The sequence below is a fragment of the Bos grunniens genome, chromosome 19, assembly GCF_055505025.1.
Source record: "Bos grunniens cultivar Pamir isolate PY7600 chromosome 19, Bosgru_T2T1.0, whole genome shotgun sequence".
NCBI classification, from domain to species: Eukaryota; Metazoa; Chordata; class Mammalia; order Artiodactyla; family Bovidae; genus Bos; species Bos grunniens.
Window position 1 is genome coordinate 14,457,877 of NC_141183.1, and position 17,497 is coordinate 14,475,373.

General features: G+C 42.0%; 1 protein-coding gene and 1 non-coding gene across 2 annotated transcripts; one reads left to right on the forward strand and one right to left on the reverse strand.

Moving 5' to 3' along the window:
• Nucleotides 1–258: 258 nt before the first annotated feature.
• TRNAR-CCG (transfer RNA arginine (anticodon CCG)) lies at nt 259–331 on the reverse strand. The gene has a single exon. It is a non-coding gene; the product is annotated as a tRNA-Arg (tRNA).
• Nucleotides 332–6,454: 6,123 nt separating this feature from the next.
• KPNA2 (karyopherin subunit alpha 2) lies at nt 6,455–16,310 on the forward strand. The gene is made up of 11 exons (XM_086356891.1): nt 6,455–6,556; nt 8,149–8,246; nt 8,396–8,533; nt 10,273–10,361; nt 11,487–11,755; nt 11,918–12,012; nt 12,109–12,372; nt 12,559–12,792; nt 13,023–13,205; nt 14,331–14,480; nt 15,964–16,310. Exons 2-11 carry the CDS (start codon nt 8,172–8,174, stop codon nt 16,054–16,056), a joined length of 1,590 nt encoding a protein of 529 aa, XP_086213017.1. The 5' UTR covers nt 6,455–6,556; nt 8,149–8,171; the 3' UTR covers nt 16,057–16,310.
• The last annotated feature ends 1,187 nt before the right edge of the window (nt 16,311–17,497 follow it).

Here is a 17,497-nt window from a genome sequence, read left to right on the forward strand (position 1 = left end):
CCAGCTAGCATTTGGTGTTTCCTAAGGCTTTTTTCTTTAAAAGATGAATATAAACTAGGCAAGAGTAAATGCTTCTCTTTTGGGCCACATCTTAGTTTTCTCTTGCAAGGTCTCAATTGCACTACAGCTGAGAATGCATTTCCGATTTGTAAATACAACAGCCGTGGAGATCGCAGCAGAGAAAGCGAAATCACGACATTTCAAAATCTACTTTTGTGCCCATCATTGCTTTTCTCTCCACCAAAACTAATCTTGGTGCGACCCAGATGGGACTCGAACCCACAATCCCCAGCTCCGGAGGCTGATGCCTTATCCATTAGGCCACTGGGTCACCACAGGATCCGGGTTCTCACACCGTCCTCTTACGTGATGCCATCATCGTGCCCCGCCCCCGCGCTTTGTGGCCTCACGTCAGGCTGCTTGCGATTTGGGAATCGCCGCCAGTGGCTGCAGCACGCGCCTGCGCCTTCGGCCTGGCCCGCCGCCCTAGCCTCTAGGCGCATGCGCATGAGCTACCTCGGCGCCGCCGCGCTGTCCTGGTACTGCTCGGCAGGCACGCCGGCGGGTCTGGGTATCTGTGGGAGGGGCGTGCTTTTCCTTAGGTTCTTTTCGGGAAGGGTCTCAGTCTTGACTGTATACTAGACGCTCTTGGGGGGAACTTTAAACAAAATTCCAATGCATGGCCTCCCCCACCCCCGTTCTAATTGTTTACCCGGGCAGGCCCAGGCCTCTGCATTTCGGCATGTCTGCCGCCTTCCTCTAGCGTGAGGTCCCCACAGCCTTCCCGTCCCTAACAGTCTCCCCCTTCTCCTTTGCCTCGTTTGTTCTATATATGTTAATTGGATAACTTTTTATGTGCTGGGAACTGTCGGGGGTTTCCAGGGTGAACAGGCTTTTCTTTAAATCTGCCCCGCTGCTCCACTCACCTACATCCATATTTCTCCCCATCTCTTCTTTCCCTCCAGATTAAAGAGAAAATAAACAAGGTCCCTACATACAAAATAATGCGAATTTTGTTTTTATCTTAAAACTAGATGTTGGATAAAGATTTAGAGATTTTATGGTTCCATGCATAATACCTTTTTGCTTGTTGCACGTAAATGTGCTGCTTTTATTTTTTTTTATACACTTCTTTCTTTTTAGACACATAATACCTGTTCACTGTAAAATTGTTTAAATAAAAAGAAATAAATAAATAAAATTGTTTAAATAGGGGTGAGCCAAGCAAAGAAAATTGAAACTGACTATAATTTTAGTGTTCAGAGTCAACCACTGTTAACATTTTGGTGTGTTTTTTTCCAATTTTATGTGTCTGTTTGTCATGTCAGTTTTACTACCTGTGGATCCTGAGTCATCCAGGAAATACTTTTCACAGACACTAGGACATTATCAGTGAATAATAACTAATCACACAGCAACGATGGTGCAGACGCGATGCTAAGTAGAACTGCCACATTATTGAGTCCAGGCAGTCAGACTAAGCTAGTAATAATAGTTAGGCTTCACCTTTGTGCAGTGGAGGGGGCGTGGTTGTTGGCTAGCTTCACTTAAGAACATCTTTGATAGTCAGTTCAGTTTAGTTCAGTCGCTCAATCATGTCCGACTCTTTGCGACCCCATGGACTGCAAAATGCCAAGCCTCCCTGTCCATCACTCAAACTCATGTCCATTGAGTCGGTGATGCCATCCAACCTTCTCCTCCTCTGTTGTCCCCCTCTCCTGTCTTCAATCTTTCCCAGCATCAGGGTCTTTTCTAATGAGTCAGTTCTTCTCATCAGGTGGCCAAAGTATTGGAGTTTCAGCTTCAACATCAGTCCTTCCAGTGAACATTCAGGACTGATTTCCTTTAGAATGGACTGGTTGGATCTCCTTGCAGTCCAAGGGACTCTCAAGGGTCTTGTCCAATACCACAGTTCAAAACCATCAATTCTTCTGCACTCAGCTTTCTTTATAGTCCACAACTCTCACACCCATACATGACCACTGAAAAAAACAGCTTTGACTAGATGGACCTTTGTTGGCAAAGTAATGTCTCTGCTTTTTAATATGTTGTCTAGTTTGGTCATAACTTTTCTTCCAAGGAGCAAGCGTCTTTTAATTTCATGGCTGCACCATCTGCGGTGATTTGAAGTCCAAGAAAATAAAGTTTGTCACTGTTTCTACTGTTTCCCCATCTATCTGCCATGAAGTGATGGGACCAGATGCCATGATCTTAGTTTTCTGAATGTTGAGTTTTAAGCCAACTTTTTCACTCTCCTCTTTCACTTTCATCAAGAGACTCTTTAGTTCTTCCTCGCTTTCTGCCGTAAGAGTGGTGTCATCTGATATCTGAGGTTTTTGATATTTCTCCCACCATTGTTGATTCCAGCTTGTGCTTCATCCAGCCCAGTGTTTCTCATGATGTACTCTGTATATAAATTAAATAAGCATGGTGACAATATACAGCATTGACGTACTCCTTTCCCTATTTTGTACCAGTCTGTTGTTCCATGTCCAGTTCTAACTGTTGCTTCCTGACCTGCATACAGATTTCTCAAGAGGCAGGTCAGGTGGTCTGGTATTGCCATCTCTTTAAGAATTTTCCACAATTTGTGGTGATCCACACAGTCAAAGGCTTTGGCATAGTCAGTAAAACAGAAGTAGATGTTTTTCTGGAACTCTTGCTTTTGTGATGATCCAACGGATGTTGGCAATTTCATCTCTGGTTCCTCTGCCTTTTCTAAATCCAGCTTGAACATCTGGAAGTTCACGGTTCACGTACTGTTGAAGCCTGGCTTGGAGAATTCTGAGCATTACTTTACTAGCATGTGAGATGAGTACAGTTGTGTGGTAATTTGATCATTCTTTGGTATTGGAATGAAAACTGACCTTTTCCAGTCCTGTGGCCACTGCTGAGTTTTCCAAATTTGCTGGCATATTGAGTGCAGCACTTTCATAGCATCATCTTTCAGGATTTGAAATAGCTCAACTGGAGTTCCACCACCTCCACTAGCTTTGTTCGTAGTGATGCTTCCTAAGGCCCACTTGACTGCATTCCAGGTTGTCTGGCTTTAGGTGAGTGATCACACCATTGTGGTTATCTGGCTCATGAAGATCTTTTTTGTATAGTTCTTCTGTGTATTCTTGCCACCTCTTCTTAATATCTTCTGCTTCTGTTAGGTCCATACCATTTCTGTCCTTTACTGTGTCCATCTTTGCATGGAATGTTCCCTTGGTATCTCTAATTTTCTTGAACAGATCTCTAGTCTTTCCCATTCTATTGTTTTCCTCTATTTCTGATCCTTCCTCTGATCATTGAGGAAGGCTTTCTTATCTCTCCTTGCTATTCTTTGGAACTCTGTATTCAAATGGGTATATCTCTCCTTTTCTCCTTTGCCTTTAGCTTCTCTTCTTTTCACAGCTATTTGTAAGGCCTCCTCAAACAACCATTTTGCCTTTTTGCATTTCTTTTTCTTAGGGATGGTCTTTATCCCTGCCTTCTGTACAATGTCATGAACCTCCGTCCATAGTTCTTCAAGCTAATCTCTGAAGATCTAATCTAATCCCCTATCAGATCTAATCCCCTGAATCTATTTCTCACTTCCACTGTATAATCGTAAGGGATTTAATTTAGGTCATACCTGAATGGTCCAGTGGTTTTCCCTACTTTCTTCAATTTAAGTCTGAATTTGGCAATAAGGCGGAGAAGGCAATGGCACCCCACTCCAGTACTCTTGCCTGGAAAATCCCATGGACGGAGGAGCCTGGTGGGTTGTAGTCCATGGGGTCGCTGAGTCGGACTGAACGACTTCCCTTTCACTTTTCACTTTCATGCATTGGAGAAGGAAATGGCAACCCACTCCAGTGTTCTTGCCTGGAGAATCCCAGGGATGGGGGAGCCTGGTGGGCTTCTGTCTATAGGGTCGTGCAGAGTTGGACACGACTGAAGTGACTTAGTAGTAGCAGTTGGCAATAAGGAGCTCATGATCTGAGCCACAGTCAGCTCCTGGTCTTGTTTTTGCTGACTGTATAGAGCTTCTCCATCTTTGTCTGCAAAGAATATAGTCAGTCTGATTTCAGTGTTGACCATCTGGTGATGTCCATGTGTAGAGTCTTCTCTTGTGTTGTTGGAAGAGGGGATACTATAAGAATTATTTTAAATCCCAACCCTTGAATACATGTTTTTAATATTTTATGTGACAAAATGGGAATTATGCATAAATCACTTCTACCAGATAAACAAAATTCAGTGCATGTCTCTTGAGGAAACATTTTGTGCGGTGTTTGAGTTGCGGGCTAAACTAGTTGCCTTTTGGATGGAACACAGTTCTTACTTGAAAGAATGACTGACGGACTATGATTATTCAGACTTGGCCACACTTGAGTTTGCTTCTCTGGTTCAGCATCATTCTCAGGCTCACATCATTATAGCACACAGTCCATTGGAAGAGAGGGGATATCTCACAAAAGTCTCAGTAAATATTTTACTGTATTCTGTTACATCTTCATCAGCAAACCAGTTCCTGTGTCTGGGGGATGGAATGGGATTGGTTTAGGCCACACTAGGCCCTCTCCTGAATCTCCATCCCAACTACAATAGGAAGATTTGAGGGGGTGGGGTCTGTGCTTTCCCAGGGCAAGGTATCTGTCAAAGGCAACTTTCACTGTTGACATTTTACTTCTCTTTCAGGTTGTTTTCAAGTGCAAGTACAGAATAGTGGTCAGAGAGCATGGATCCTGGAAGGACAGGGCCTGGGTTTGAGTCCTGTCTCTGCCATTTACTCCTGTGTGAATGTGGACAAGTTACTTAACCACCCACTCTTCTCTTCTGTGAAATGGAACAGATAATAATGCTACCTCACAGAGTTGTGGAGATTAAATGTATTCATAAAGATAAAAAACTTAGAACACTTCTGGGCACATAGTACCCAATATTTATTTGTAAGCAAAAGAAGACCCACTATAGCTAGCTTAAACAACAAAGGAAGTGTACTGGATGATGTATTTGCAAAGTCATATAATTGCAGCCTTTTGAGGTAAGGCAGGGTATTGATCAAAGTTTTCATGCTTTCTCTCCAATTGTCTTACTGGATTTCTAGGATTCGCATCTCTCAGTTGAGAACAGAGCCTGCTTTCCTACCTCTCATCATTAAACAAAAGGCATAGGCTTCCCAACTGAATGAATTTAGGTCACATGACTGCCCCTGAGCCATTCACAGTAGCCCAGAGAATGCCCTGTAGAGACTGGTTTAGAGGTGAAATCCTACCACCTTGTGCATTTAGGCGGGTAAGATTATGCTGATTGGTTATGTGGGAGTAGAATGAACCTCCATGACTGCCATTACTGCTACACAATGAGTGAGGCTGGCAAAAATGCCTGCAGGAGGGACAAAGTTCATTGTTTGAATTCATAGTAAAAAAGAAAAAGCCAATACAGCTTTTCTTAAAAATACCCTTCTCAGAATACAGAAAAGCTGCTGATAACTATCACTGATGCTTTTTTTAAATTACAAGAAAATGCAAACATTTTATTTGAAATATATAAAATATAGCATACATCATAACTATAACAATGGATGAGTTGAACACAGATTATAAATAAATAACCGCATATAAGCTCAATTGTCTTGAATTTGATGATTATGGTGTGGTAATAGAATGTCCTTATTCTTAAAACACAAGCTGAAATATTTAGGGGTAAACGGACATGATTTCTCAAACTTACTCTCAAATGGTTCAAAAAGTAATATGTAAAAGCCATGTATATATAAATAGAGATACACGCGCGCTTGTGTATACATATACATATATGTGTATACACATCAAAATAGTAAATTAACATTTAACAAATATGGATAAAGATTTGCAGTTCTTTTGTATTTGAAATGATTAAAAACAAGACTGGAGAAGCAGGCATTAATCTTTTGTTAACATAGTTCTGCCTTCTATGCAGTCTTTTATGACACAAGTTAATAACAGGAACAACTAAAAAATGCAGCACATATCTGCCTTACCCCTCCCCTCCATGATGGCCAGAGACCCCGGCCAAGTTCTGAGTCCTATCGGGAAAAATGCATAGCAATATATTTCTTTATTAAGATTTTTAAAGAGAATTATTTTGGGAATCATTTGTGGTACTTAGTTAAGGCAAACATTCAGGAAAACGACCAGCCACCACACAGCGTTAAACGCATGCAAAGAGCTAACCCTCCGACCAAGATGGACAGGGAACCGGCCCTGCGCACTGCATGCCGGGATCTGGAGTTTTTCTTCTCCGCACTGCAAGGCTCTCGGGGATCGCGCGGCCGCTCCCTTATCTCGCGATGCTATCCTATCTTCTTCTGGGCCCTCTGACCCCCTCCCCAGCTAACGTGTTTTTCAAATCCACCAATGGGCGTATAGCGTAAGCTCGAACCAGCCAATCGGAATGCGGAGCCACCGGGAAATTTAAATCGCGCCGGCCGGCTGCACGAGCCACACCGTCCTCGGGCTGACCGTGGTGGACGTTTAGAGGCAGCAGATCCCGCAGCTTGTGCGCCGCGCACCGCCTCCGGTGGACGCTTGAGCCTCCTGTGTAGGTACGAACTGAGGTCGCAGTGCAGCTGGAGCGGCAAAGGCTGGTCCGTAGGCCGCTCTCGGATTGCTGGAGGCGGGAGACGAGTCTCGGGGTAGACGCCCGGCCAGGCTTTGGCCTCTCTGGTCGATGAGGCCTCGGGGGCGTAGTTCGTTGACGAAACGGGTGTTTCACTGTGGATGCGAGTGCATGGGCTTCAGTGCCCGTGGCCTTGCGAACCGCTGCAGTCGCTTTTGAGTAAGAATTAAGAGTCAGGCCCGAGGACGAAAGCCTCGGTAGGGGGCCCGGCGCCTCTGGCTCCTCCTCCGCGGGTTCCCGCTGCTGCTTCCCTGAAATGGGGGTGGGGAAGGGGGTAGGGGAGGGGACTGGAGATGGAGGTGGCAGTTGGAAGTGCAATCTCTTAATTTGTAAGCCTTGGGTTGGCTGTGTCACAATTTCGTAAAAGAACAGAATGGAATTAAAGATAGCCACTTTGAAGGAGGACTTTTGTGATATTTTGGGAGATTGCTCTTAAGTAGGTGAGTTTGAGTGGAACGCAGCTGATACAGCCTCATTTAATGCATTCACTCAGAATTTCTGGAAATGAAAATGTGCGAGATGCTGAACTGCGTCGCAGGTGTTCAGGGTGGGCAGGAAATTTTATGAAAGTTTATACAAATTTCAGGTTTTTAAAAATTTTCAAACGTGCAGAATGTATCTGTTTTGGCCATTTAAAGCCTCGGAGCCTCGGAGAAGGCAATGGCACCCCACTCCAGTACTCCTGCCTGGAAAATCCCATGGACCGAGGAGCCTGGTGGGCTGCAGTCCATGGGGTCGCTAAGAGTCGGACATGACTGGGCGACTTCACTTTCACTTTTATGCATTGGAAAAGGAAATGGCAACCCACTCCAGTGTTCTTGCCTGGAGAATCCCAGGGACGGGGGAGCCTGGTGGGCTGCTGTCTGTGGGGTCGCACAGAGTAGGACACCACTGAAGCGACTTAGCAGCAGCAGCAGCAGAGCCTCCAGAAGATCTGAATTTGTGGCCCGTACGACATAGATTTTAACTGTAACCTTATTTCCCCTACGTTGTCTTCAGTTAACTATTCATGGATCCTATATAGAGTCTAGAGCCACGCTGTGCAGTGTGGTTGTCACCAAACGCATGTGGCTGGTCTAAACTGAGTTAATGCCGTAAGCGTAAAGTACCTGCAAGATCTCAAAGAATTAGTATGAAAAAAGAATGCAAAATAGTTCAGTAATTTTTTGATGTGTTGAAATGAGAAAATAGATATTGGAGTAAATAAAATATATTATTGAAGTTAATTTCATTTGTTCCTTTTTGCTTTTAACAATCGTGGCTACTAGGAAGCTTAAATTTATACAGCTTGCATTATATTTCTGGTGGACAGTACTGCTCCTGGAAGCCTCAGCCGTTCAGAGGGGAGGGGCCAAATATAGTTTGGCCAAAACTCCTTTTCCATAGTGCTGAAAAAGGAAGTTCCTCCTCTAGTATGGAAATACGAATTGAACGTGTATTTGGTAATTCCCTTAATGCTTATGTTATTGCCAAACAAAGTAATAAAAAGGAAATTTTTTTCTCTCCCTCATCTTGCAGCTTTCTCCCTTTGTCTCATAATCATGTCCACCAATGAGAATGCTAATTCACCAGCTCCCCGCCTTAACAGATTCAAAAACAAGGGGAAAGACAGTACAGTGAGTACCTTCTGTTGTTTTCCTAGTATTTTTTAAATGGGAAGGTATTTGGGAAGGGCGTCAAAACTTTGAGTGAATTTGAAAAATTGTCCTCACTTGGCAACTAACACTGATGTAATAGGTGAGATGATATGTTATCTTTTCTCAAGGAAATGAGGCGTCGCCGAATAGAAGTTAATGTGGAGCTAAGGAAAGCTAAGAAGGATGACCAGATGCTGAAAAGGAGAAATGTCAGCTCTTTTCCTGATGATGCTACTTCTCCACTGCAGGAAAACCGCAACAACCAGGTGAGGATATTTTAGCTTATGAATTATGGTAAACCCAGAAAATCAAAATGAGGCCTTTCTGAGATATTTAAATAACATGTCTTAGCTTTGTGGGTTTTAAGTGTCAAATGTGAAGATGTGTTTTTGTGTGCTCCTGGTCGGTAATTCTGACGGGTTATCTTTTCCCCGCCATCCTCTGTAATCTGTGGAGGCTGATTCCCAGGTTGTCTTTAGCTCTGATCTACCCTTCAAGTTTCCCTGCTTTTCCAGTTGCCAGCTTTTACTTTGAGTTGGCCATTCAAGTGTTCAGTGAAAGTTAGTATGTCCAGAACCAACTTTTTTTTCCCTGTCTTTTTCTTTCTCTTTCTCTCACTTTCCCTTTCCCCCTCCCTCTCTTTTTTTGTACTTGTCACCAGCTTTTTTCAGGTCTTTTTCCTCAGCTGTCTCTTGATTTTCTTTCTGTGCCACATACTGTTTACCTAAAAGTTTTCTTAAAATACTGCTTAAAACATCTTAGAAACTTTATGATTTTAAATCCTTTTTTAAAGGTTTTTTTGAAATTAGACCCATCTTAGAGTTCTACTCATGGAGACTTCATGATTTTATCAGAGTGAATGATTGAGTGAAAGTCACTCAGTCGTGTTCAGCTCTTTGCAACCCCATGGACTATACAGTCCATGGAAGCCAGAATACTCAAGTGGGTAGTCATGCTCTTCTCCGGGGATCTTCCCAAGCCAGGGATTGAACCCAGGTCTCCCATATTGCAGGTGGATTCTTTACCAGCTGAGCCACCAGGGAAACCCCATCCTGGATTTTTAAATTTATCTTTCATCTTTTAAAAATATTGGGCAATTTCCTGCTTTTTTCCCCCACATTATGCTTTCCTTCAGTTCTCCTCATTTTATCAGTGTTCTTTCCCCCCTACCCACACTGAATTCCACCTGTGTTCTGTTTTTCAAGTTTTATAGTCAAATCCCATCTTCTCTTTATAACACTTCTAGGTCATCCTAACAGGAAAAATGCTCCCTTCCCAGAATTCCTGTAGCACCCCATTCTGCACCACAAATGGAGAGTAAATTCTGTATGGTGCTATATACAGTGTTTTATATATATAATCATTTGTTCTATGGTTGTTCAGATTTTACATTTTCCTTGTTGTAAGGTTTTAGGGAGAATGTGATACTGTCTTTTTGAGTTAACTGTAGCTTGGTTCTCAAATACTACAGTTACCTCCAATCTGTAGTCACTACCTGTAATGTTTTTTTTTGTTTGTTTGTTTGTTTTGTTTTTTTACTTTATGTGAAGAGCCAACTCACTGGAAATGTAGTCACTACCTGTAATGTTTATGTGTGGTACACCACTGGCGAAATGCATGGATAACAGCCTTAGCTCTGCAGATTCCCCGCACATGGCCTCTGACTCGATCCCTTTTGCCCTAAAAGCATATCTGAATACAAGTGATTGAGACTAATGTAGGAATAACCTTCACAGTGCTCTAGTCCATTTTTTTAACCTATTCACAGCTACTTTTTTTAGTGACTAGATGCTGGGATACTTCATCACTTAAGACATCATTTAGTCATGACACCAAATTTGAGGATTGTTTTATATATTAAATAATGAATATTTAACAGGTGAATTTAAATGTGGGACAAACTTTTAGTAACTGATTATAAACATAGAAATGTCTTCATGTTTGGATTGCATTGTATTTAATCTTAAAAATGATAATTTGAAAATTAATTTCCCTGTTCTTGTAGGGCACTGTAAATTGGTCTGTTGATGATATTGTCAAAGGCATAAATAGCAACAATTTGGAAAGCCAGCTCCAAGCTACTCAAGCTGCTAGGTAAGTCTTGTCTTCTGTAGCATGAGTAAACTAAGAAATCAGCCTTTTTACATTTTGCGATGGCAGGTGGTGCATAGAGTAAAGGTTAAGCCAGGCCTAGGCGAATTTTCCGGAGAAGGCAATGACACCCCACTCCAGTACTCCTGCCTGGAAAATCCCATGGATGGAGGAGCCTTGTAGGCTGCAGTCCATGGGGTCGAGAAGAGTCGGACAGGACGGAGCAACTTCACTTTCACTTTTCACTTTCATGCATTGGAGAAGGAAATAGCAACCCACTCCAGTGTTCTTGCCTGGAGAATCCCAGGGATGGGGGAGCCTGGTGGGCTGCCGTCTATGGGGTCGCACAGAGTCGGACACGACTGAAGCGACTTAGCAGCAGCAGGCCAGTTTTCATTATAATCTTTGCTAATCTAAAATTTTCTGTAGTTGCCTAAAATTACATCTACCTCCAGTGATAATTTTTTGACATACTTAAGAAATGTTTTTTTGTCACTGGCATTTCAAGTCAGTGTCAGGAAAGTGGGATTAGCACACTCATTTAGAATGGTTCATCCATTTAGGAAATAAATATATTCTATTTATTAGACTCTTCCCACCCGCCATACATAACTATCTGTGACATCCATATTATAAGGGTTGATGATCTCTGCAGCCTCACAGCGGGGAGAAGCAGGTCCCATTGGCAGAAGATCAGGGAAACGTGTGTCCCCACTGCTGGCCAGAGTAATGCGGGCTAATGGACTGTGATGCTGTCGTACTGGCCAAGTGTTTAAGAAGTGGCAAGATCTAAAATAGATTTCTGCAGAGAGAAGGGTTCTGCGTCATTGGTAATATTTCAGTTTTGGAAAAAGTAGTTTAAGACACTACCTGTGGTAGCACCATGCAAACAGTCTGCTCAGTTTCTCTTAAATTCCAGGATATCTCAGCATTTAGTCTTCACTGTAAAAGGTTACTTAAAGTTCTAAACTCTTGGATTAAGATGCATTTTAAATTGTGTTTTTTATATGAACTTGTTTGGTCTCGAGTTGGCATTTTAAATTGTTGTGTTCCCCCCCCCCGCCCCCCCGTATGAACTTGTTTGGTTAATCACCTTCAACTTTTGTTTCTCTTTTTGCTTACCCATAGGAAACTGCTTTCTAGGGAAAAGCAGCCCCCTATTGACAACATAATCCGGGCTGGTTTGATTCCAAAATTTGTGTCCTTCTTGGGAAGAACTGATTGTAGTCCCATTCAGTTCGAATCTGCTTGGGCCCTCACTAACATTGCTTCTGGGACATCAGAACAGACCAAGGCTGTGGTAGACGGAGGCGCTATCCCAGCATTCATTTCTCTGTTGGCATCTCCCCATGCTCACATCAGTGAACAAGCTGTATGGGCTCTAGGAAACATTGCAGGTACTTGGATTTGAAATTGACTGAATGTCTCCAGTCATACTGAGGTTGGCAGAAGTGTCTTAGTGTATTTGTTGCATCAAGACACTGGTGTACTCAGTAACTGAAATTAATGGCGCTAGACAGGTAGTCATGGTTAACTTAGCCGCTGTCTTTTTTTTTAAGGTGATGGTTCAGTTTTCCGAGACTTGGTTATCAAGTATGGTGCAGTTGATCCGCTACTGGCACTTCTGGCTGTCCCTGATATGTCATCTCTAGCAGTAAGTTACTTACCATACGTCAACGTTTCTCACTGATTCTCATTTTTCTACCCCCCTTAGAAAACAGCACTTCATTGCGTTTTTCTTTCCCCCCAGTGTGGTTACTTACGTAATCTTACCTGGACGCTTTCAAATCTTTGTCGCAACAAGAATCCTGCACCCCCCTTAGAGGCTATTGAGCAGATTCTTCCTACTTTAGTACGTCTCCTGCATCACGATGATCCAGAAGTATTAGCTGATACCTGCTGGGCTATTTCCTACCTTACTGATGGTCCAAATGAACGGATTGAAATGGTTGTGAAAACTGGTGTTGTACCCCAACTTGTGAAGCTTTTAGGAGCTACTGAATTGCCAATTGTGGTAAGTTGATTTTCAAATGAGAATATAAAGTATAAGGAGCACAATCAGTTGGTATCAATATTGACATTGTATATTTTAGGCCATAATGAGCCTCTTACCTGTCAAAACTTTTAGGGTGTAGAGATTTTGAGTACTGCTGGAGTAGATAAAAGATAACTGCCAGCGTCAACTTTTTTTTCCTTTCAGACTCCTGCGCTCAGAGCCATAGGAAATATTGTCACTGGGACAGATGAACAAACACAGGTTGTAATAGATGCAGGAGCACTTGCCGTGTTTCCCAGCCTGCTGACAAACTCCAAAACTAATATTCAGAAGGAAGCTACGTGGACAATGTCAAACATCACAGCTGGCCGCCAGGACCAGATACAACAAGTTGTGAATCATGGATTAGTCCCATTCCTTGTTGGCCTTCTCTCAAAGGTACTATAGCCTTAGGACTTAATGGGCAGGCACTTGGTAGAGTTGTACTTCTTAAGATTCTTAATGTACTAATGCTAGGTTCTATTTAACAGTCCTTTGCTAGATAATAGTGACCTTTTTACTTTAGCTTGGATAGAACCAATTGGAAGTCTTAATCACTTTCTTCTAAAACAGTAGTTTTGGAATCTTATGGCCATTCTGAAATAAACCTGTTTCTTTATGTTAATTAGGCAGACTTTAAGACACAAAAGGAAGCCGCATGGGCTGTGAACAACTATACAAGTGGCGGAACTGTTGAGCAGATTGTGTACCTTGTTCATTGCGGCATAATAGAGCCGTTGATGAACCTCCTCACTGCAAAGGATACCAAAATTGTTCTGGTTATTCTGGATGCCGTTTCAAATATCTTTCGGGTAAGGCTTAACAAGACGGCATTTGTTTGAATTTGGACTCGATAATTGGTGTACCATTTAGATGATGGAGTGAGGGGCAGCTGAGTTTACTCAGTTAACCACAGAATCAGAAAACCTGTTTATGTGGGCCACACTCTTGATAAAAGATGTGGCAAAGGATTATGAGAGAGAGAAAGGAGATGACAGATGCATGATGTGACCTGAATTGAGGCCAGGTACGTAGATGAACGCTGTTCATACACATTTATCTTGTCAGGCATTAGTTCCCCTAATTTCATACTAAACTTTGGTGAAGTTAAATTTGAATGACCTGGTTAATTATATTTTTCTTTTGGTTCCATTCCCAATTGATCAAAGTGTGATAGCACATGGCACTTGATCGTAGTGTTTAATGGGTTTAATGGTTGCTTGGTCCCACCGAACAACTTTAAACCTCTGAGTATGGAAATTTTTACATAATCAAAGTTGAGTTTATAGTAATGATCCCTAATGTATATATCACCTAGCTTAAATAATTTGTCAACATTTGGCCTCTCTTTCTCCTCACCCTTTTATTTTGAAGCAAGTCAGTTATTTCATTTTTAAATATTTATGTCTCTCCTGAAAGTTGAGGACTTTAAAAACATAGCTAGCCATGATCATCATTTGTGTATATACCTAATAGATTCTTGATATCAACAAATAGTCCAGTTAGGGGAATTTCTTTTTACATACCTTAGGTTATTACCCTTGAACAGTGGTTCTCTTGCTTGATTTCCATACACCTTGGGATTGTCTGGGGTGCTTTTATACCAGTAATTTTCTATTCCCATCACAGACCAGTGGGCCTGGATATAGTGTTGTGTTTTAAGTTACCCAAGTGATTTTGATACACAGGAAAGGTTGAGAACTATAGTAACATCTTCATGGCTGAAAGCTACAAAAGTAGCTGCGAAGAGCGAGTACAGATCTGATTCCTTTGAATTGTTAAAAATGTGCAGTTGCATTTTATCTCATAGGGTTGTGAAGGAACTGCTAAGTGTGTGTTTCTGTCTGATATATATTGATAGTCAAACATAGACATTGTTTTCTTCATTAAAAGAGTTCATTCAAAGTTTAGTCTTCTAAACGTGGACTTTTTTTCAGGCTGCTGAGAAACTAGGTGAGACTGAGAAACTTGGTATAATGATTGAGGAATGTGGAGGTTTGGACAAAATCGAAGCTCTGCAAAACCATGAAAACGAGTCTGTGTACAAAGCGTCATTAAACTTGATTGAGAAGTATTTCTCTGTAGAGGTGAGTAAACTGGTGGTATTGATAGCTGGGAAGGTTAAGCCCCTAAGATATTTTTTCCTCATACTTTCTTAATGAGTCTTGATAAACATAGTAAAATATCAGCATAAGTATGCTATTGCATATAACATACATGTTTGTTCCTCTAATGTTTTGCTTGATAATAATACCATCTTTTAACTTGAAATATTAAAAAGTCACCAGTTTACTTTGGAATGAATAACCTCACGAATCTTAGAATGAGAGTCAGTTTGTGTAGGAGTTGGAGAAGTGGGCCAACCCCACAGCCATCCTCTGGCCTAATAGGCTGTTTTCTTCTTGACTACTGAAGAGTGACAGGTTAAGGAAATCTCTTTTTCTGTTATTGTAGTAGCATTTTAAAAAGTAACTTATTTTTGTCTGTGATGGGTCTTTGTTGCTATGCAAGGGCTTTGTCTAGTTGTAGCGAGAGGAAGCTACCCTCTAGTTGCGGTGTGCAGGCTTCTCATCACGGTGGCCTCCTGTTGCGGAGCACAGGCTCCAGGCCGTAAGGGCTTCAGTAGTTGTGGCTCGTGGGCTTCGTTGCCCCACAGCACGTGGGGTCTTCTCCGACCAGGGATCGAACCCATGTCCCTTGCGTTAGCAGGCAGATTCTTATCCACTGGACCACCATAATTATGGGAAGTCCCATAATTTTTTATTGAAGTATAGTTGATTTATAGTGTGTTTAATTACTACTATACAGTGAAGTGATTCAGTTACACATACGTATATTCTTTTCCATTATGGTTTATCATAGGATATTGAATATAATTCTTTGTTATACAGTAGGACCTTGTTAATCCATTCTGTATATAAAAATTTACATTTGCTAACCTCGACCTGCTAACGCCATCTCTTCCCCCAATCTCCTCCCACTTGGCAACCACCTGTCTGTTTTCTATGTCCATGACTATGTTTCTGTTTGGTAGATAGGTTCAATTGTGTTATATTTTAGATTCCACATATAAGTGATATGTCGCTCTGATGACTTACTTCACTTAGTATGATAACCTCTAGTTGCATCCCTGTTACAGTAGCATTTCTTAACCTCTTCAGAACCTTCCCCTCTCAGGCAAACTTCAGTAGCCCTCCCTCCACTATTTGAGTTATTAAAATATGGTTCAAGATTAAAAGTGAAATATGCAGATGAAGACCTTAAGAGTGAATACTTACAGGTGTTGTGCTAAGTGAAATGAGTCAGACAGAGTAAGACACATACCATAAGATTTCTCTTGTATGTGGGATGTTTGAGGCGGGGGAAAAACAACACGTCAGCTCATAGAACAGATGGGTGGTTGCCAGAGGTTGAGGGTGGGAGAAATGAGTAAACTTTTTTTGTTTTTGTTTTCAGCTTAAATAAATTGAGATAAAAGAGTAAAGTGTAAATATAGATTGTTAGGCAGCTACCTCTTAGAAATGTGCCAAATTTATGGGATTATATTGTTTTGTTTTTAAATATTTGCAGGAAGAGGAAGATCAAAACGTTGTGCCAGAAACTACCTCTGAAGGCTACACATTCCGAGTGCAGGACGGCTCCGCTGGGACCTTCAGCTTTTAGCTGCGCACCCGAGGTTGACGCTGTTCGTTGTGCACTATGTTTGGTATAAGTTTGTCTCACTGTTTCTCTACTAAGAACTCTTTTTAAATGTGGTTTGTTATTGTAGCACTTTTTACAACAAAACTATACTTGAACAGTTCCAAACTGTACATACTGTATGAAGCTTCTCCTCTCAATGGGTTTCTTGTTTCTATGTGGAATTTCATATCTTGCAGTGTCCTGTAAATAAAGATTAAATTCCACCCTTTTCTTTACGTCACCATGCCAATGTGTTACTTTCTAATGTAGAGCTCTCACAGGTTGCGAACGAAAGGGAGTTGAACTGAACCCATGTGACTGCACTGGGGTGTATCTGGTGGCAGGCAGCACTTGATGTAAGGTCTGTCATGTCATCAAGGATACAGAATTGATAGCTTCCTGTCTGCTTCTGAATTCTGGCTTTGCTCTAGGCTGCTTCCCCGTTTGGTTGGTGAGAAATGGCCCTTGGAATGTCATGGGACATTTTTCACTGGACAAGTTTTTCACCAAAGAACAAATAAAATTTCCCAGAACCCCTCAGCCAGTGTCTTTTTAAGTCATACTGGCCACTGGGATAAAAATCTTAAATTTAATCTTAAATTTCTCCCGGAGTCACAAGTGGAATTCATTCCTCCCAATGTTCAAGGCTGAAAGTGAGTTCAAGGCTGCACCTGGGAAAATTTGACTGGTAAGGGGTGGGGTCCACGTATTGAGTCTGGTCCTTGTAATTCCCAGGTGCCGTCTGGGTTGTGAAAGCCACCACGTTAGCAGAAAAGGAAGGGGTCGGGTAGAGTCTTAACTACAGTATCCCAGAAGTCTTAGGAAAGCAAAAGGCATCTCTAATCTACTACTGTCAGTTTCCACTTTGTGGATTATTGGAACAAGGAGCAAATGCTTCATGGAGATAAAAGCTATGATGGCGGGCATGGGGTGGAAGACTCAAGTTGAACACAATTTATGACCTACTGTATTCAGTAAGACAAGATAGTTCTTCGAGTCGGTTGTATAATGCAAGGAATTGCCATTTACTTCTCAGTGGGTCCAAGCCCTTCCCCTGTTCATCGACATATACGTTTTGCCTTTTGTAGGTAACAGGGTTTTTTAAAGTTCTCTTCTCAAAGGTGGTCATCTTGTTGGGGAGCAGAAACGCTTCAGCTGATGTGTATTTAAAACACCTCCAACAGCCGAATTCTTAACACGGAACATGAAACCTGTTACAGGTGTTCCTCTTAAGTGCAGGGCACCTTGTTTGGAGCCCTAGTGTTTTCTCAGCTTTCTCTGTGCAGTCTTCAGGCAGGAGGACAGAAGTAACCAGACTGGAGCTCTGTCCTCCCTTCCCTGCCTAAGTCTTGCTCCACTCCCCTTTTCCCTCCCCTTCCCACAATGTGAATCCCTTCTTAGTTGCTGCATCCGAAAGTCTTTA